The 18,118-nt window shown below is 42.8% G+C and overlaps 7 protein-coding genes and 1 pseudogene across 7 annotated transcripts; 3 read left to right on the top strand and 5 right to left on the bottom strand.

Moving 5' to 3' along the window:
* The first annotated feature begins 1,876 nt into the window (after positions 1–1,876).
* On the top strand, positions 1,877–4,857 carry l(2)37Cb (DEAH-box helicase 16 lethal (2) 37Cb). Its single transcript, XM_088036348.1, has 4 exons — positions 1,877–2,352; positions 2,397–4,319; positions 4,371–4,554; positions 4,600–4,857. The coding sequence occupies exons 1-4, from the start codon at positions 2,000–2,002 to the stop codon at positions 4,822–4,824; spliced, it is 2,685 nt and encodes an 894-aa protein (XP_087892474.1). The 5' UTR covers positions 1,877–1,999; the 3' UTR covers positions 4,825–4,857.
* LOC148175499 (uncharacterized) lies at positions 4,845–6,479 on the bottom strand. The gene is made up of 3 exons (XM_088036400.1): positions 6,182–6,479; positions 5,532–6,137; positions 4,845–5,484 (listed from the first exon to the last, which is right to left on the bottom strand). The coding sequence occupies exons 1-3, from the start codon at positions 6,314–6,316 to the stop codon at positions 4,861–4,863; spliced, it is 1,365 nt and encodes a 454-aa protein (XP_087892526.1). The 5' UTR covers positions 6,317–6,479; the 3' UTR covers positions 4,845–4,860.
* A 115-nt stretch (positions 6,480–6,594) lies between these two features.
* Positions 6,595–8,848, top strand: LOC148175498 (cGMP-dependent protein kinase, isozyme 1-like). The gene is made up of 2 exons (XM_088036372.1): positions 6,595–7,080; positions 7,126–8,848. The coding sequence occupies exons 1-2, from the start codon at positions 6,941–6,943 to the stop codon at positions 8,804–8,806; spliced, it is 1,821 nt and encodes a 606-aa protein (XP_087892498.1). The 5' UTR covers positions 6,595–6,940; the 3' UTR covers positions 8,807–8,848.
* On the bottom strand, positions 8,810–10,070 carry LOC148175497 (dual specificity protein phosphatase MPK-4 pseudogene; annotated as a pseudogene).
* Positions 10,071–10,643: 573 nt separating this feature from the next.
* Positions 10,644–15,787, top strand: LOC148175495 (cGMP-dependent protein kinase 1-like). The gene is made up of 2 exons (XM_088036357.1): positions 10,644–11,823; positions 14,006–15,787. The coding sequence occupies exons 1-2, from the start codon at positions 11,120–11,122 to the stop codon at positions 15,750–15,752; spliced, it is 2,451 nt and encodes an 816-aa protein (XP_087892483.1). The 5' UTR covers positions 10,644–11,119; the 3' UTR covers positions 15,753–15,787.
* On the bottom strand, positions 12,023–13,909 carry LOC148175496 (uncharacterized). The gene is made up of 4 exons (XM_088036386.1): positions 13,532–13,909; positions 12,793–13,484; positions 12,329–12,746; positions 12,023–12,284 (listed from the first exon to the last, which is right to left on the bottom strand). Exons 1-4 carry the CDS (start codon positions 13,791–13,793, stop codon positions 12,124–12,126), a joined length of 1,533 nt encoding a protein of 510 aa, XP_087892512.1. The 5' UTR covers positions 13,794–13,909; the 3' UTR covers positions 12,023–12,123.
* Positions 15,788–15,868: 81 nt separating the features above from the next.
* On the bottom strand, positions 15,869–17,041 carry RpL13A (ribosomal protein L13A). Its single transcript, XM_088036505.1, has 5 exons — positions 16,950–17,041; positions 16,621–16,751; positions 16,466–16,575; positions 16,274–16,419; positions 15,869–16,102 (listed from the first exon to the last, which is right to left on the bottom strand). Exons 1-5 carry the CDS (start codon positions 16,968–16,970, stop codon positions 15,896–15,898), a joined length of 615 nt encoding a protein of 204 aa, XP_087892631.1. The 5' UTR covers positions 16,971–17,041; the 3' UTR covers positions 15,869–15,895.
* A 193-nt stretch (positions 17,042–17,234) lies between these two features.
* On the bottom strand, positions 17,235–18,117 carry SmB (small ribonucleoprotein particle protein SmB). The gene is made up of 2 exons (XM_088036502.1): positions 17,987–18,117; positions 17,235–17,932 (listed from the first exon to the last, which is right to left on the bottom strand). Exons 1-2 carry the CDS (start codon positions 17,987–17,989, stop codon positions 17,291–17,293), a joined length of 645 nt encoding a protein of 214 aa, XP_087892628.1. The 5' UTR covers positions 17,990–18,117; the 3' UTR covers positions 17,235–17,290.
* Position 18,118: the final 1 nt, after the last annotated feature.

Genomic DNA, 18,118 nt, shown 5'->3' with positions numbered 1-18,118 from the left:
AATTAACTTTTCTCTTGCCGGGTCTTACCAAGGGAGATGTTATGCGGCAGCATTGAATTTTAATAGTGATCATACTTTTGTATATAAATTTTTAAAAAACAATGCGGGATTTGATACTCCGGGAATATACGTTAATAAATTTCGGGAACATAAATTAAAACAAAAGAAGAAAAAGCATGGTAGAAAAATTAATGTTAGATTACAAAGTGCAGATTCGGATTATGGTGCGTGTAACAAAAACTCAGAATCCAACGAAGTAGTTCCGGACATATTATTGGAGGAGTACGAAACAAGAAAAAATATATTTTTAAATGAGCTGTCATTGGCCAATGGTTTAGATATTGAAAGAAAAACAGTTCAGCAGCGGCATAGCGATGAATGGAACAAAGAACGGCAAATTAGATTGACAGCGAGTAATTTCGGAAAAATTTGTAAAATGAGAGACGGAACAGACACGTCAAACACGGTAAAGTCATTGTTATATGGTTCTGGTGTGAGGTCAAAAAAACTACCGAATGCATTACAATACGGAGTTGATAATGAAGAAAAAGCCACAAATAAATTTATGGAAATCACGGGTTTAAAAGTTCAAAATTGCGGTTTGTTTATAGACGATGATAAAAAAATTTTAGGCGCCACCCCTGATGGGTTAATTGGAACTGATGCGATAATTGAAATTAAATGTCCTTATTCAGCAAGAAACAGCACCATTGAAAGAGCGGTAAACGAGAAACTTATAGATTTCTGTCAAATTAATCCTAATAACGAAGGTACAATAGAATTAAAACGGTCCCATAATTATATGTATCAAATTCAAGGTCAGCTGCATATTACTAAACGGGATAGATGCTTTTTTGTAGTTTATACAAAACTAGATTTGAAATATACAATTGTAGAGAGAGACAATGATTTTTGGAATACATTTATGGTTTCCCATTTGGAAAAATTTTATATGAATGCCTTACTTCCTGAAATAATAGATTCTAGAGTTAGCCGAGAACAAACGATTAGAAGAATTTTAAAGAAAGACTTATAAATTATGTTCGTTCAAATGTCCGGATTGTCATTTCTAAAATAAAGTAGTTTTATAGTTAGAGTCAAAAGAGTGTAGTAGGCCTATTGGGGAGAGCACTAAAAAAAAAACGCGCCGTCTCTCTGTACCCCAAGGGTGGTGTGGAAAACAGTGAATTATATTACAGTTTAAAAATATTATTTCTCAATTCACTTGCTACAAGTACCTTCGATGTTTGTTGCCGAGAGCGAGTTGGGTCTTTACCTACTTTTACCCGACAGCAGTTTATTACAATTGGGCGGAACGTCACTGACCCCCTAGTGAGCGGTCGTAAATCATGAGATTTGCATAAGAAGATTTGCGTTAGTTGTACTGTTGGTTGCCTATTTTTGATTTGTTTTTTTATTAATAACTTCAAAATTATAGCATAATGACAAAAACAAAAATGTCACCTCCATAGAGGTTTTAATTCTCCACATGTTGGTATTTTTTTTAACTTCGTAGGTTGCTTCATATTCCTTAAAAACGAAAAATGGGAATTTCAGTTTTTAATTAATTAAAGTCAAATTTTTCACTTTTTCAAAATTCGAAGATGTCACCTCCATAGCTCTACCTGAGACGCATACATACAGAGGTCGAGCGATTTTTCAAAGTCCAAAATGCGCTTCAAAAACGAAAAATCGTAAGCCATATACGGGTATATGCGTAGCGTAGACCCTTAAGTACATCGGTTGTAGTTGCCGAAGTCGGGTTTTTAACCACACCCGAGTGTTTTAAAATTTCTTTAATATGATTGGCTCCCACTTAATTTGCACCGCCCCAAATTCGTAATTGCACCAATACCATGACGCGCTCACTGAACTAGCGTGGAATTCTCGACGTCAAAATTTGACACTTGGACTGTCACATAACAATTAGGTTATGTTTTTATTCGTCCAAATAAATAAACAATTACGTTTAAGTTCGTGTCGTTAGTGCCTAAACAGAATGAGTTCCAAAGAAAAAAGACGTCGAAAGCGCTACGAGTCAAGCTCAGGCTCTGACTCTGTGGACAGTGAGGAAGAGGCTAGAAGAAAAGACCTCAAAGAACGCGATGAATTCGCGAGTAGGCTCAAGAAGCGAGATGAGGCCAAGACTAGAAACATTGTCCAAGCTTCTGAGCGCAGAGCTTACGAAGAAGCCGCCAGGAGACTCAAAATGGAAGCTGAAGACAAGGAAAAAATGATACCAATGCTGCGGGTGCAGTCCCGGAGAAAATACCTGGAAAAGCGAAAGGAGGATAAAATCGCGGAGCTGGAAGAAGACATTGCGGACGATGAATATCTCTTTGAGGAGGACATGTAAGTTTTCTGTGTGAGATTGGCAAAATCTGATTGTTTTTTAGTTTGTCGTCCCGCGAGAAGAAGGAGCGCGACCGCAAGAAAGAGCTTCTACGACTGGCGCAAGAACATGAAAAAGCTCGGGAGTTGGAAAGGGTGCAGAGATACCACATGCCCCGGGACCTGGGGAAAGGCTCCACTGCCGACTATGTTGAAGTTGATGATCTTGAGAAAGTCCCCCAGTCGGAACAGAAGAAATGGGAAAAGGACCAAATGGCGTCCGCTGTCTTCAAATTCGGCGCTAAGAACGCCTCGGCGAACAAAGAAGAATATGAGCTGGTTTTAGAGGACCAAATCGATTTTATCCAAATTTTACGAATGCCCGGTTCTGACGAAGTAAAAAAGGAACCTGTTCTCAGCGAAAAGGAAAAACGAATGTTAGACATTGAGGAAACCAAAAAGAGTCTCCCAGTTTTCCCTTTCAGAGACGACCTTATTCAAGCTGTGAAAGAACACCAAGTTTTGATCATCGAGGGTGAAACCGGCTCGGGGAAAACCACCCAAATCCCTCAGTACCTCCACGAAGCCGGTTTTACCAACGACAGTAAGAAAATTGGATGCACCCAACCCAGAAGAGTGGCCGCGATGTCCGTCGCGGCGCGAGTAGCCCAAGAAATGGGCGTCAAGCTCGGGAACGAAGTGGGTTACGCGATTAGATTCGAAGACTGCACCTCTGAAAGAACGCTCATCAAGTACATGACCGACGGAACTTTACATCGGGAATTTTTATCAGAGCCGGATTTGCAGTCGTACAGCGTCATGATCATTGATGAAGCCCACGAACGGACTTTACACACCGACATCCTCTTCGGGTTAGTTAAAGACATCGCGAGGTTCCGCCCCGACTTGAAACTGTTGATTTCAAGCGCCACTTTAGACGCGCAGAAGTTCTCAGAGTTCTTCGACGACGCTCCGATTTTTCGTATCCCCGGTCGCCGTTTCCCTGTTGATATCTACTACACGAAGGCCCCTGAAGCGGACTACGTGGATGCTTGCGTGGTTTCGGTCCTGCAAATCCACGCGACGCAACCTCTGGGGGATGTTTTAGTCTTCTTGACTGGTCAGGATGAGATTGAGACCTGCCAGGAGTTGTTACAAGACCGCGTTCGCCGCCTCGGCTCCAAAGTCAAAGAACTGATTATTTTACCGGTTTATGCTAATTTACCCAGTGACATGCAAGCGAAGATTTTCGAGCAGACGCCTCCAGGCGCCCGGAAAGTCGTCCTCGCCACGAACATCGCGGAGACTTCTCTTACAATCGACAATATTATCTACGTCATTGATCCGGGATTCGCGAAACAGAACCATTTTAACTCCCGCACGGGGATGGAGAGTTTGATTGTCGTCCCCATTTCCAAAGCATCAGCTAATCAACGAGCTGGAAGGGCTGGGAGAGTCGCTGCAGGGAAGTGCTTTCGGTTGTACACCGCGTGGTCGTACAAACACGAACTCGAAGACAACACAATTCCGGAGATCCAAAGAATCAACCTGGGGAACGCGGTGTTGATGTTGAAGGCTCTTGGGATTAACGACTTGGTGCATTTTGATTTTCTTGATCCACCGCCGCATGAGACTCTCGTGTTGGCGTTGGAACAGTTGTACGCTTTGGGGGCGTTGAATCATCACGGAGAATTGACGAAGTTAGGGAGGAGGATGGCGGAGTTCCCCGTGGATCCGATGATGGCAAAAATGCTACTAGCGTCGGAAAAGTACAAATGCTCTGAAGAAATCGTGACGATCGCGGCTATGCTATCAGTCAACGGGGCTATTTTCTACAGGCCGAAGGACAAGATCATTCATGCCGACACCGCCAGGAAAAACTTTAACCACATTGGAGGGGATCATTTGAGTTTACTGAATGTTTATAACCAGTGGAGGGACTCAGACTACTCCACCCAGTGGTGCTATGAGAACTTTATACAATACAGGTAATATAACAGTGCTACCAACTCGTACGAGTAAAATATTAAACATTTTAGGTCCATGAAACGCTCCAGAGACGTCCGCGAGCAACTAGTCGGTCTGATGCAACGAGTGGAAATCGACATGGTCTCCAACGTCAACGAAGCTCAAGACATCAAAAAAGCCATAACTGCTGGTTACTTTTACCACATCGCGCGTCTCTCCAAAGGCGGTAGTTACAAGACTGTGAAACACAACCAGGTGAGGCTAACCCATGCAACCCCATGGTACTAACCCATGTTTTAGAGCGTGACGATACACCCCAACAGCGCGCTGTTTGAAGATTTACCACGATGGGTGTTGTACCACGAGCTTGTGTTCACCACGAAAGAGTTCATGCGACAGGTCATCGAGATTGAAAGCAAATGGTTGTTGGAAGTGGCGCCCCACTACTACAAGCAGAAGGAACTGGAAGATTCGACTAATAAGAAGATGCCGAAGACTGTGGGGAGGAGCACGCGGACGGAGTGAAAAGGAGTTTTATAATAAAGTCTGGAATGTAAAGTTTTATTGTTTCCAATGCGTCTTCATGTGCGTCCTCAACGCGCTACTCTGCACGTACGCTTTATCACAAATTTCGCACTTGTAGGGTTGTTCCCCTGTGTGTATCCTTTCGTGGACCTTCAGGGTGGATTTTTCCCCGAAAGCCTTCCCGCAGTGGTTACACAAAAAGGGTTTTTTCCCCGTGTGTCTCTGTTTGTGCGAGTTTAAATTCCCTTTGGCGATGAATCTCTTGTTGCAAATATCACAAACAAAAGGTCTTTCTCCAGTGTGGACTCTTACATGGACTTTCAACTCTGCGGCGGAACCGCACTGCTTTCCACACTCGGAGCACACGGCATTCAACGGTTTCCCCAACCCCAAGTGCTTCTTCTTCATGTGGTTGTTGAGGTGAACTTTAGTAGAACACACCTTTGAGCAGACATTACAGAGGAAGTTATTATCCGTGTCATGGATGGCACTGAAGTGGCGCTGCATCGCCTCTTTGGTAAAAAACCTCTTCTCGCAACCAGAGCACGAAAACGGTTTAACACCGCTGTGTTTCTTCACGTGGGTTTCTAAACTTCCGGCCGAGAGGAGGAACTTGTTGCAGATTTTGCATTGAAACTTCTTTTCTCGCACCATGTGCACCTGAAAAAGGTGTAAAAGCTTCTGGTGTACACGACGCGGGGCCTTACCGCCATGTGTTGTCTTAGGATAGCCTTGGTACCGAAATTTCGCCCACAAACGTCACATTTGAAAGGTTTTTCCCCCGTGTGGCTCCTTGTGTGGTCGTTCAAACTGGCCTTAGAGTAAAACTTTCGGTTGCAAAGTTCGCATTGGTACCGTCTGTCGTCATAATGCCGCTTCATGTGCTCTGAAAGAACTTGCGAGGTTTTGAACGGTTTATCGCATTTACAGCACACGAAAGGTCTCGTATCGTCGTGAGTTTTGATATGTCTATTGTAAGAGTTTGTTGAGCTGCACTGCTTGTTGCAGGTTTTACACTGTAAGTCTTCCGGTGCTTTTTTTTTCTTCGCCGTGTCTTCTGAAGGAACACAGTCAAAGACTGGTTTCTCCAGAAGGTCGCTGAGTCTTTCTACCACTTCAGGAGGATCTGGGAAGTCAACAGGACAATTTATAATTTCAAAATCTGTTTTTTCCTCAGTTTTCTGCTTTTTACTCAACAACCATTTCCCGATTTCAAAAGACCGAACGACTTGTTGTTTGAAAACGTACCACCGACTCACTTCGTTCTGGCAGTGGGTGCAGACAAAGTTGAAGAGGCCGTTTTCGGGGGTAACCTGGAGAAAAAATTACTTTTGCGGTTTCATTGAGGTTTGTTTACCTGGACAGAAGCACACTCTAAAAGCATATCGGCTAGGCCCGCTTCGTAGATTAGATGCATTTGGTCTTTTTTGGTGAGGCAGATTCTGCAGACTTCGTCGATTTGCACGTTTTCGTATTCAGCGAAAGGCTCCATGGGGGAGGACAACACGAGATATCACAACACAAACGTGCGGGTCAGTGGCGCCCAACATGTGGCAAAATCGATACTGGTGTTTGGTACATGTTGGGCGATATTTCGAATGGAGAAAGTGGACTCAGAAGTGTAAACATATAACAGTTTGGGTTAAGTATCGCAGAAATATTCTGCCGAAGCCGAAGAGCACAAAAAACCCGCAGAAAACGTGATGTATTATTGGTTGCATAACATCAACGGGTTGGCGCTGACATGCCATAATCCATTTTTTTTATTTCATTCTATTGAAAAAATTAATCAATCAATCAATCAATTTCACGTTTTTGACCCGATTCCAAACTAATCTCTTTATCAATTAGCTTATTAGGGATTTAGTCAAGAGAAAAACAATCCAGATTTACTGCAGTCTCAAAATTTGCAAAATCTGTGTTGGTTCCAATAAATTGTTTACTTTTCCAACACGAAACCAAATCCTATTTTTCGTGCTCAACACCAACAAAAACCGGGACATTGGACCACTGTCGGCCCTTCCGAAGGACTTCCTCCCCGATAAGAGATTAAAACCATAAATCATAGCCGCTAATCTCCCGAATTTCAAAACAATTTTCAAAACCAGTCAACAAAATGATGAAAACGCTGTTTCGTCGCGCAAGCCCTGTTAAAAATAAAAATTTGGAGCACCGGCGCCCGGGGGTGGCCTCCCAACACCTCGATTATGATGAAAATATCATCGCTACAATCACGAAGCACCCCAAAACGAAAGAGTAAGTCCGCCGATTGCCGCAACTGTTCTAAGTCTAATTTTGCAGAGACGAAATGTTTATTCGCTCCGCCATCGAAAACAACGACTTCTTGTGTAGTTTGCTTCAAAACAAGAAGCTGCAAGATGTCATCGACTGCATGTATCCTGAAACGGTGCAACCTCACCAAGTCATCATCAAAGAAGGAGACCAAGACGGCTCCCATCTCTACGTTTCCATAACGGGGCTGTATGAAGTCATCCAAAGCGGGGAAGTTGTAACTACCTTCAGTGATGTACGCGTTTTCGGGGAGTTGGCTCTCTTGTACAACGCAAAGAGATTAGCGACCATTCGCTCGAAAACTTCAGGAAGAGTCTGGATTCTTGACCGCGTGGTCTTTAAACACCTAATGATCCGCTCGGAAATTGACCACTGCGAAGCGATGGTGCAGTTTTTACAAGAAGTTCCCAAATTGAACAGTGTCCCCCGGGAGGTTCTGGAGGAGGTGGCAAGGTTGTTGAAGTTGGAGTTTTTTGCCACGGGGACCAAAATCGTAGAAGAAGGGGACAAGCAGCCTGATAAATTCTACATCATCAAAGCCGGTTCTGTCACTGTTAGCAAATCCAGCGAGGGTCGCATCGACAGACTTTACAGAGGAAACTTCTTCGGCGAGCTAGCTCTCCTGAAGGAGAAGGAGAGAAAAGCGACAGTTACTGCCGACGCTCCGGGGACCGAGTGCCTCATTTTAGCCCGCAAAGAGTTCATTGCGCACTTCGGCAACATCCCCGACTGTTTCAGCATTAACTTCCAAGTGCATCCGTACAAACCCATAGAGGAAATATTAGAACATACCGATTTGGCTATGGGAGATTTCAATTTTATAGCTGCTCTTGGCGAGAGAGTGCGACTCGTCCAACACACCTCGAAGAAGGAGCTCGTTTTTGCGTTGAAAACCCTCAACCACCAGGAAAACCCACAAATATCGTGCAAGAATGATTTCATCGTGCGCTTGTATCGAACGTACCAAGATACCAAATTCTTGCATCTCCTTTTGGAGCCATGTCTTGGAGGAGATTTATGGAGCCATCTTCACAGGCAACGTCCTTGTTGTTTCGACGAGAAAGTTGCACGTTTCTACGCAGCTTGCGTCGTAGAGGCCTTTGATTACCTTCACGATCACAGAATTATCTACAGGGATCTCAAACCGGAAAATCTCCTCATCGACGCCAAAGGCTACGTGAAGCTCACCGATTTCGGTTTCGCCAAGCAGCTTCAAATGATCAAGAAGTCGTTCAAAAAAACGTACACTTTTGTGGGGACTCCCGAATACGTCGCTCCGGAAGTCATCCTCAACGAAGGCCACGACAAAGGAGTAGACTTCTGGGCTCTGGGGATCTTCATTTTCGAACTCTTGGTTGGATATACGCCCTTCCGGAATCAAGACGTTAGCCACATGAAGACGTACAAGTTGATTTTGAAAGGAATCGAAGACGTGCAGTTTCCGGTACAGGTAACAACAACAGCAGAGGACTTGGTTAAGAAGTTATGCAAGTCCACGCCTTGTCAGAGGTTGGGGTGTCTCAATGGGGGAATTAGGGATGTTAAGGACCACGCATGGTTCGATGAGTTTCCATGGGAGTCTCTCCAACGAGGAAAACTACCAGCGCCGTTTCGTCCCAACTTGAAGACGAATGTCGATGTACACTATTTTGGGAGACAAGTGCCCCCGGAGTGGGATAATGAATTTTAACCGTCAAATATAGCTCTCTTTATTGCATCACATAAATAATCACATGGGTTACATTAATCATTTTGATATTATTTATCACTTCACTGTATTCTTCTTAACGCTGATTTCCAACGGGTTCAGATAAAAAGCTGGTGCCATTTTAAAATCGCACGCACATCGGTACCCAGCAAGCCAGTTGAAGCCCCCGACAATCTTCCCGCACCCTGGGCAATGCAGATCTCTTCCCACACTCTCTGTTACCTTCATCCATGCTAGAGGCTCCAAAAAGTACGTTTTCTTGCACTCCTCTCTATATTTGTGCGGAATCACATTCAGATCAGACGCCAGGACGCGCCCACATTTCTTGCACTGGCAAGAAACCTGATTCTGGTTCAAACCTGGATTAGGTTTGATAACATCCAAATATGCTTCTGGTACAATTTTCAACTTCCTAACTTGTTCAGCGGCGGCCCTCAATCTATACAATTTATTCTCGCGGTTTTGGGAGTCAAGTTTGTACCCCATTTTGTAGTACAAACCGAGTTGACATATAAACCCTGCATTAGGGTAGACTTGGTTTCTACTCTTCTGCACCCTTTCCAGAGCCTCCTGGTCTGATAACTTGTAGGTTTTCATCATGTAAGCAATGACAACGGTGGCGCTTCTTGATACACCGAAGAAACAATGGACCAAGACAGCCCCCTTTGAGACACCCTCACAAATAAAATTGTAGGTATCCTCAAAGTGACTGAGGAGATCAGACTTGGGTTGATCTGAAAGCTGGATGAACTTTGTAGTAATATGTTCCAAACGTTGGATAAAATCAGGAAGAGGTGCATCTTCGATTGTCAAAATATGAGTTATCTTGTACCTTTCCAAAGTCTTAAGACTTGTGGCGGCGCCCAAAGTGCCGAGATACAAGTTAGTATCAATCAAGTGGACGTTGACAGGGGCGAAACCCGTCAAACCTGGATTCTGGCGACGCAACAAATGCATCGCTTATGGAAGAACTGGAGAAGACTCGCGGAAAAACACTAACAGTCCGGCTTTAGGTTATGTTTACTTGTCATGACGACAGGTGACAGATGACTTTTAATACAATTTCCACTCGTTTTGAATTTCTTGAATGATAATTGGTGGAAAGGAACAGAACTACCAATCAAATCAGTTCAATAATGGCGGGAAAAAAAAATTAAAAATTAAAGAGAAATCGGCGATATTTGACTTCAGATTGATTTGCAGCAGTTGCGTCAATAACTTGAAATTTCTGTCACATCAGTCAGCTCAACAAAACATTTCAGATATTTTAGCGATAAACTAAGTGATAAATTGTTCAGCAATTCTTCTCTGTAATCGCGATAAGAACGTGTCATTAACGTTATTGATATCATCACTATCATTAAGTACTAAGAAATCTAAGTAAGAAAAAATGTAATCCCCTTATCGGTGGCTATTATTAAAGTTGATTCCTGACAATAAAAGTTATAACAACCTGAAATTTCCAATGTTTTATGTGGGTTTTCATTTGCGAACTGAAATGTTGTGTTATGGCATAATTTGTTGACAGATTATAAATTATATCGCAAAAACTGGGACAGTTTAGTAATTTTTTTCCCAATCAATCATCTTTAAAGAATGTCAGTGATAAAAAAGAATGCACTTAATTCATCTTAGAGCACTTTTTGTTCGATTTCCACAGAATTGATGACACAATTGCATACTCAGCTCGATGTCAATTAAACTTTATCATTGGTGATAAAAGCCGCGGAAATTAATTAGTCGGAATCAAAATATACACAAAAAACAATCATGGAGCAGCAAAACATTCACAATCATTTATTACCAAGTCATAGTGTAGTTGTTACACGTCAAGGTAACTTTTTTAATGACCTTAGTGCAAAAAGAACTTTTCCATTAGAAATGTGGAAATTTAAATATATCAATTGTTAAATTCCGTGAAGTCTCTAAGCTTCTCAATTATTTTATAGTTACGACAAGCAATATAGTAATTTCAGGACATGGATAAGAATAGGAAATCTTATCTCTTCGTAATGACACCTTTGTGATAAGAAAACGATAGTTTCTGACTGATATTTACAACTTAAACATAGACGAAGGCTGCAATTGCGTGTACCTAGTCAAGTAATAAATAATTAAGTGTAGTGAACGAAGACAGAAATTCGCTGTGAAGCCTGCAATTATTCCTTCCTTCGCGATGTCGCACAATACAATTAACAGTCTTTAATCTAATCTACGATTAAGTGTTACATCTAATCAAGGAATTTTTCCTAATTGTGTAACTCATGTAAGTAGAGCGGTTTGCTCAAGTTCAAAATGTGCACGAGATTTTTCTCCAAAACCAAGAAATACAAAATAAATGACAGCCACGCGAGTGTCCCTCAAAACGGTTTTGGTCGAGGGAAGTCGCCGGTCACGAGACCCCATTCGTTTTTGCCTCCTGGCGTCACAAACGACGACGAAAGAGAACCAGAAACGAACGACACAAAGCTGAACGAAAATGAAGTGAAACCAACGACGGAAGATGTCAAGACAACGACAGAAGAGAAGATCGAAGACCATAAAACGGTAGAAGATAAGATTGAGGACAATAAAACTATAGAAGAAAACGATATTGGGGACCATAAAACGATAGAAGTAGACAGTATAACGCCACAATACGAAATCGAAGTTGAAGAAGCTGAGACTACCGGAGAAGTTAACAAAACGGTAGAAGACAAAATTGAACCGCCTGTGGAAATCGCTCAAGCGGTACAAAACGAAACTGATGAAGAGACCTTCGACGAAAAGAGCGAAACTCTGGGAGACGGACACAATGATATTAGCACCGAACCGATTTACGATACTCAGAGCGAAGAAGGCGCCACTGAAGATGTTTCTGAGATTCACGAAACGTCGATTAATGATGAGCCTACTGAGATTCCTGTAGAAGGAGAAAGGAGGCCGGGGGTTATTCCCCTCCCGGTAACGTACGATGAGGATTCGGTGGATGAAATAGAAAAATACCCCAAAGCATCAGAGTAAGTAACAAACTATATTAAAAAAAAGAAACATGATTAGAGTCTGTCTGTTTTAAAAGTACATGTAAAATTGCGCAGAAAGCGAAATTTGGTGATAAGATGCCAAAACTGTCAAGGTTGCGTTGTTCAGTAGCGACTTTCAAAATGTGTTTGTCCTCTACTGTGGCTGGGGCGAAATATTTTTCTTTACCTTTCAAGCCCAGTTCTACCACTACGTCCCTGACTGACATAGGTGACAGATCTCTTTTACTTTTGCGGAGATTTCAGGCCATGCCCATGTACTTTTAAAACAGATAGGCTCTACCAATCGTACTCCTCGTCGGAGTCCTCTTCTCCTTTAGCTTTTTCTGCACCTTCCTTAGGATTCCTCTCAGTCCATAGGATTTTCAAGGCGTCAATACTACCACTGGTGGGTTGTTCCATCAGATTCAAATCCAATTCCTCCAACTCCATACTCTGACCTACAAAACAACTAAAAACGAACTCTCCACGTGCTGGAACGTACCAAAGATTTTATCGGCAATTTTATTGATAATCCTCTGAATGTTGTAATTTAGCATCATGTTTATCCCCAAAGGCGGACGTTTCGTTGATTTCTCATCTTCAATGTTAATACTGTCTAGAAAACTGTAAACTTCTTCGCAAGTCTCGACTTTCGGAGCTGCGCCGAGCTGTTTTTCTTTATATCCAACACGAACGCTATCACTAAAGGGTAAATAAGTCATGAGGAAACATTTAGGGTTGTGCTCAGGTTGGGGGACCAAAACTGAGATCTTTGGGTTGAAATTGTTGTTGTAAATCCGTCTAGCGATCGCGTATTTGTTTTGTTTGGCGAGACAGTCAACTAGAATGTTAAAAGGCTCGCTTGTTGTGGGGGTTCCATTTGCAAAGACTCTATAGCAGCCTTCGGACCTCATCAAATACTAAAATTGACCAAAGTAGCGTCTTTAATGCTGGCAAAAATCTTACCTCTGGCACGTTTACGCTGTCTGTGAAGCACAAAATGTTAAATCCACGCGGATTTTGAATTTGAAACATTTTCGTCTCAGGCATTTGCACGAATTTCTCATGTCTCATGATACCAAAAATGACATTATATTTATCGACTTCAATAGACTCGTCTTCCGCGTGTATCCAAACCGGTTCACCGGTTGAAGGCTTTGACAATTTGCAACTCGTGTCGGTATCTAAAACCTTCATTGTTTGTGCAGGGACTTCTATCTTACTCCCCACCGATAATGGGACTTGCCACGGCTGGGTGCCCCCCCAATTTCTCATCGAATTAAACAAATGTACCCCCAGTTTGTAGGAGCAAACGACGGTGTTTTCGTGTTGTTGAATAATTTTTTTCATGACCATTAAATTCTCGTTGGAGGCAACATCAAGATTTTGCATCCATTTTTTCACGTCTTTGGTGCTTTTAATGGTAAACGGAGGCTCCACGTCGGGGCCCACCACGTATAAATACGCGTCTAGTTGCTTGAGACCACTCACGACTTTATCGATCAAGCTGTGGTCATAAGCCCCCAGAGGAGTTTTAAGATCTGTGATAAACAACAATTGGAGTGTTACAATTCCGCCAATCAACTCATAAGTGTCTTCTAGACTTTTAAGGGCTACCAGTAAACCTTCCAACCAGTTTGCCTCACCGACTGTGTTGTCTGTTAATGGAGAATTAGAAATAAGAAAAAGGAAAATACAACCTCACTTTGGGTGATCAATTCGTGGATGACTTTAGGGTGGTAGAGCGTAACCTCCTCGGAGACTTCATAGATGTTCTCGTAGCCCCCATGACGAGCATTTAGGTAGTTTTTGGTAACATTAGAATTAAACAAAATGAGTTTAGTCAGGTCCTTGGGAGCGGTATAATAAGAGGTGGTGCATATTTTAACTAGAGCTTGTTTGGCCGAGGGGGGCGTTGCAAGATCGAACAAGATCACAGATCCGTCCTTTTTGGATGCCACCGGCATTTTCAAACACAAATTTAACACAGCACACGAACAAGTTGCAACAAGTTTGCCGCCGAATCACCTAACCTCGAAGTCACAACACATACACCATACACAAGTCACGTGGAATTGGGACGACGCAGTACTGAACCTATTACCACCTGAAATTCCCTAAATTTTTAAAATTTGAAATGAGATTTTTTTTATTTTTCCAATTTTCGTTTTTTTCTTAGGGACGACAAGATTATCCGCGAAGCCATCGAGCGCAGCGAATTCCTCAATAAGATCCTTAAAGGAGATCTCCTCAAACAAGTCGTAGACGCAATGTACAATCGTGAAATCATCAAAGGAGAGACCATCATCAAAGAAGGTGAGACTGGTGCTCACATGTATGTCTCCGGCACGGGGAGTTTCGAGGTCTCCGTCGAAGGTAAAGGCGTCGTTAACACTTTCGACGACGTCCGCGTGTTTGGTGAAATGGCCATCCTCTACAACAACAAACGTAACGCGACAATTCGAGCTCTGCAGCCTGGACGTGTTTGGGTTTTAGATCGCACCGTCTACCAGAAGCTCATGGTTCGTTTTAACATCAAAGAACAAGAAGAAATTCTAACGTTCCTGAAGAACGTGCCAAGGTTGAACAAAGTCGGAGCGGCGTCATTGCAGAAGGTTTCGAATTTGTTGAAAGTTCAGTATTACGGACCTGGAGTTGTTATAATAAGACAAGGGGAAAAGGGGGATAAATTTTATTTAATCAGGGCTGGGTCTGTTACAATAACTCGCGAGGGTGAAGGAGTCGTAGCGAAACGAGGCAAAGGCGAGTACTTCGGGGAGTTGGGACTGTTAAAAGACGATGTGCGTCAAGCAACGGTGACGGCAGACTCACCAGGAGGTGTCGAATGTCTCGAACTTAAAGGCAAAGATTTTATCGCCCACTTCGGGGAATTGGGAGAAGAAGGACTTAATACGACACCAATGCAAAAACGCAAAGATTCAAAAGTCGTCCACGAACACCAAGATATCGAACTTAAAGACTTGAAGATTATCACGACTCTAGGAGTCGGGGGTTTTGGACGCGTGGAGCTCGTCCAACACAAAGCCAAGAATAAAATTTTCGCATTGAAATACCTGAAGAAGATTGACATGTTAGAACAAAACCAACAGGAACACGTTTACAACGAGAGGAACCTCCAACTAGACTGTCGCTCCAAGTTCATTATCCGCTTGTACCGCAGTTACAAAGACAACAAGTATATTTATTTCTTGATGGAGCCGTGTCTTGGGGGCGATCTCTGGACGCTCCTCCAACGCCAGAAGAGTCGACGATTCGACGAAAAAGACGCTCGTTTTATCGCCGCTTGTGTTTTGGAGGCTTTTACGTATCTCCACGAAAGAGACATCGTCTACAGAGACCTCAAACCTGAAAACATCCTCATAGACGAGCACGGCTATGTTAAACTCACCGATTTCGGCTTCGCTAAGAAACTTGGCTCCAGAGGAAGGACCTTCACTTTCGCGGGGACCCCCGAGTACGTCGCTCCCGAGATTATCCTAAGTCGCGGACATGACAAGGCGGTGGATTATTGGGCTTTCGGGATTTTCATTTTTGAGTTGTTGACTGGAAGGACGCCGTTCAGAACCAACGACGTTAGCCACATGAGAACGTACAATAAAATTTTGACGGGCATCGACAACGTCGACTTTCCATCGTACGTCTCGAGAAGTGCAAGAAATATTATAGAAAAATTATGTAAAGCCATTCCGACTGAACGACTGGGATGTCAACGGAAAGGAGTCAAGGATATTAAAGACCATCGGTGGTTTTTGGGTTTTGATTGGGCCAAGTTGAACCAGGGCAAAATGTCGGCGCCGTTTAAACCAAAACTTCGCTCAAAAATTGATACTCGTTACTTTGAAGCGTTTAGAAAGGACACGGATGTGCCGCCTGACGAAACCAGCGGATGGGATTCCAATTTTTAGAGTGTTTTTTGTACTCCAATATATTTGTCATTATATTACTTCTTTTTATTAGCCCTCATAAATTAATACAGATACAAAATCGTGAAAAAAGGTCAAAGGCTGAATGATAAACGAAATTCTGTCATATTATTTAATAAACGTCCTTAATGATAACCATAAGAGTTAATGACAGCCTGGAAAGGTGCCACCTGCTTGGCAACTTTGGCTGTGGCCTCTTTTGTAAGCTTCTTGAGCTTGTCACGTTTACGGATAGAAAGGACAGCTTTAACTTTACGTTTAGACTCAAGTGCACGCACAACAGTTTGATATTTCCATCCTACTTCATGGGACAAACGTCCTACATGACAGAACTGTAAGAAATGAGAAAAATATAAACACACATCCCTTAAACCAATTCAAGCAATTAAAATGATATCATTATTCATTCAAAGAGGTTTCTTTCACTTAACATCAACTAATGTAGGTAAATATTGTAATCATGTTAAAAAAAAACGCGTTAGATTGATCAAAACTTCACTTACTTTGCGGCCAGGTTTCAAACAGATCACACGCAGGGCTCCTGGCACTACGACGCGCTTTCTGCGATCATAAGGTGGGGGCACACCTTCATAAGTCTTCAATCGCCTCAAAGCTTGCTTTCCCCGTTCTGTCTTATGGGGCAACATCCCTAAAAGCAATTGATTACCACAGTTCTAAAAGCACCAATTTCTTACCTCTGACTGTCTTCCAGAAGATCCTGGATGGGGCCCTGAAATGGAAGGGTCCACGCGCTGGATTCACATTACAGCGTTTGCGTAAAAATGACAAATATTTCAATTTATTCCTGCAACGACAAAATAGAAACTAATCACATTTTTTTAAGTCTCACCTGTAAAAATTTCCAGAGATGTTTAATTGCTCACATCTCACAACAATGACTTTGTTTCCTTGCAAAAGTGTTTTCGCAACAATTGTGGCTAGCCGACCGAGTAAATGGCCTCTGCCATCGATCAAAATGGCCTGAAAAAGAAAAAAAGCGACATTAAATTGGGGTAACACGTGTATGGAAAACGGGATGAGGTTATGATCACGGTGTTCAATAAGTAAGACACTAGTTGGGTTTTTTCAACACTAAAACACGGGCAAACTTTCGATTATAACGTTTTTGGGTTAATAATGGTAATTATTTAAGTGAAAAACACAAATAAACGGATTTACCTTTTCACTAAAACCCGTCATGTTTCTCTCATGAGCGGAAAAGAATGGCGGCAGGAAGTACCCAAAAATGGCTGCGGATGTGTCAATTACTGCCAACCCAGAAATGAAAATCCCCAGATATATTTCAATTTCAAAATGGTTTAAAGCTATTTTGTTCCAAAAAGCGCATTTGCCTGTTGATTTTTGAATTATATGGAGCGTTTATTTATTTTCATAATTTTTTTTTGCCCCGCAAACCTCAACTTAACTTCACAGATGAAAAAATTGAATAAAAGACCACGTAGGTTTGTTTAATTTTTATATTAATTACAATGATTATAATTGAGTAAAAATAGCCTAGTCTAATACGGTCGTGGAGGCCCCGGCGGCCCGCCTCTCATCATACCCGGAGGAGGCCCGCGCATGCCCATCGGTGGCGGTGGTCCCCCGCGTCCCATTCCCATAGGCGCCGGTGGCATCCCCATCATTCCCGGTGGTGGTCCCATCATTCCTGGTGGAGGTCCTCCCATTCTTGGGGGTCCTTGACTCATTTGAGGCGGAGCCGCAACAGCTCCACGTCCTCCAGGGGTCATAACTTGTTGTGAAGGTCCACCTACGCCCCGTACCGGTCCTTGAAGCCCTACAGGAACTCCGCCGAGACCGGCAGGCATTCCACGACCCGCAGCGCGTCCAATACCAGGACCTGGGGCAGCTCCTGGAATGGGAACTCTGGGAAGACCCTCTTCTGGTGGTGGAGGGCCTTCTACAGTTAATGAAACGATGCTTTCGCCCCGTAATAAAACAAAACCTAAAACTCGCTTTTCTTCACGTTCTACTTTGGAGTTTTTGGGTTTTATTTTTCGGAATTCCTCGCAGTCTCCAAGGATCATGTTCATATGTTTATCAAAGGCCTTGAAAGTGCCTATGAAAGTACGCGAGTCCTGAAGGGTTATCCGGACTCGGTAGTTAATGTGTTGAAGCATTTTATTATTCTTGCCCATCGTCTAAGGGAAAAATGGGTTAGTTAGATAACACTTGCAATTTTCTACCTTTCTTACCATCTTGGACGATTTGTTTGGGGCACTTTCAACAGAAAATCAGAAAACGTTGAATCAACGAACTTAACCTAAAAATGCAGCGCTTGGGAAATCTACCGGCGTCGGTGCCGTAGTGTTGGTAGCACTGACTTA

This window comes from Gnatocerus cornutus, chromosome 5 (genome assembly GCF_029298725.1).
Source record: "Gnatocerus cornutus isolate USDA-ARS CGAHR chromosome 5, icGnaCorn1.1, whole genome shotgun sequence".
NCBI classification, from domain to species: domain Eukaryota; kingdom Metazoa; phylum Arthropoda; class Insecta; order Coleoptera; family Tenebrionidae; genus Gnatocerus; species Gnatocerus cornutus.
The sequence above is the reverse complement of the archived record's forward strand: the minus strand, read 5'-3'. Positions and strand labels throughout refer to the sequence as shown.

Bases quoted from the DNA above. Each gene is read 5' to 3' on its own strand.
- LOC148175495 (XM_088036357.1), top strand. From the start codon at position 11,120: ATGTGCACGAGATTTTTCTCCAAAACCAAGAAATACAAAATAAATGAC. The intron at 11,824-14,005 runs GTAAGTAACAAA...TTTTTTTCTTAG, and splicing joins AAATACCCCAAAGCATCAGA to GGACGACAAGATTATCCGCG.
- RpL13A (XM_088036505.1), bottom strand. From the start codon at position 16,970: ATGACGGGTTTTAGTGAAAAG. The intron at 16,752-16,949 runs GTAAATCCGTTT...TTTCTTTTTCAG, and splicing joins TGACGGGTTTTAGTGAAAAG to GCCATTTTGATCGATGGCAG. The intron at 16,576-16,620 runs GTGAGACTTAAA...TTGTCGTTGCAG, and splicing joins ATCTCTGGAAATTTTTACAG to GAATAAATTGAAATATTTGT.
- LOC148175496 (XM_088036386.1), bottom strand. From the start codon at position 13,793: ATGCCGGTGGCATCCAAAAAGGACGGATCTGTGATCTTGTTCGATCTT. The intron at 12,747-12,792 runs GTAAGATTTTTG...GGTCAATTTTAG, and splicing joins ACAGCGTAAACGTGCCAGAG to TATTTGATGAGGTCCGAAGG. The intron at 12,285-12,328 runs GTACGTTCCAGC...GTTGTTTTGTAG, and splicing joins AATTGCCGATAAAATCTTTG to GTCAGAGTATGGAGTTGGAG.
- LOC148175498 (XM_088036372.1), top strand. From the start codon at position 6,941: ATGATGAAAACGCTGTTTCGTCGCGCAAGCCCTGTTAAAAATAAAAAT. The intron at 7,081-7,125 runs GTAAGTCCGCCG...CTAATTTTGCAG, and splicing joins AAGCACCCCAAAACGAAAGA to AGACGAAATGTTTATTCGCT.
- LOC148175499 (XM_088036400.1), bottom strand. From the start codon at position 6,316: ATGGAGCCTTTCGCTGAATACGAAAACGTGCAAATCGACGAAGTCTGC. The intron at 6,138-6,181 runs GTAAACAAACCT...TTTTTTCTCCAG, and splicing joins TAGAGTGTGCTTCTGTCCAG to GTTACCCCCGAAAACGGCCT. The intron at 5,485-5,531 runs GTAAGGCCCCGC...CACCTTTTTCAG, and splicing joins TCCTAAGACAACACATGGCG to GTGCACATGGTGCGAGAAAA.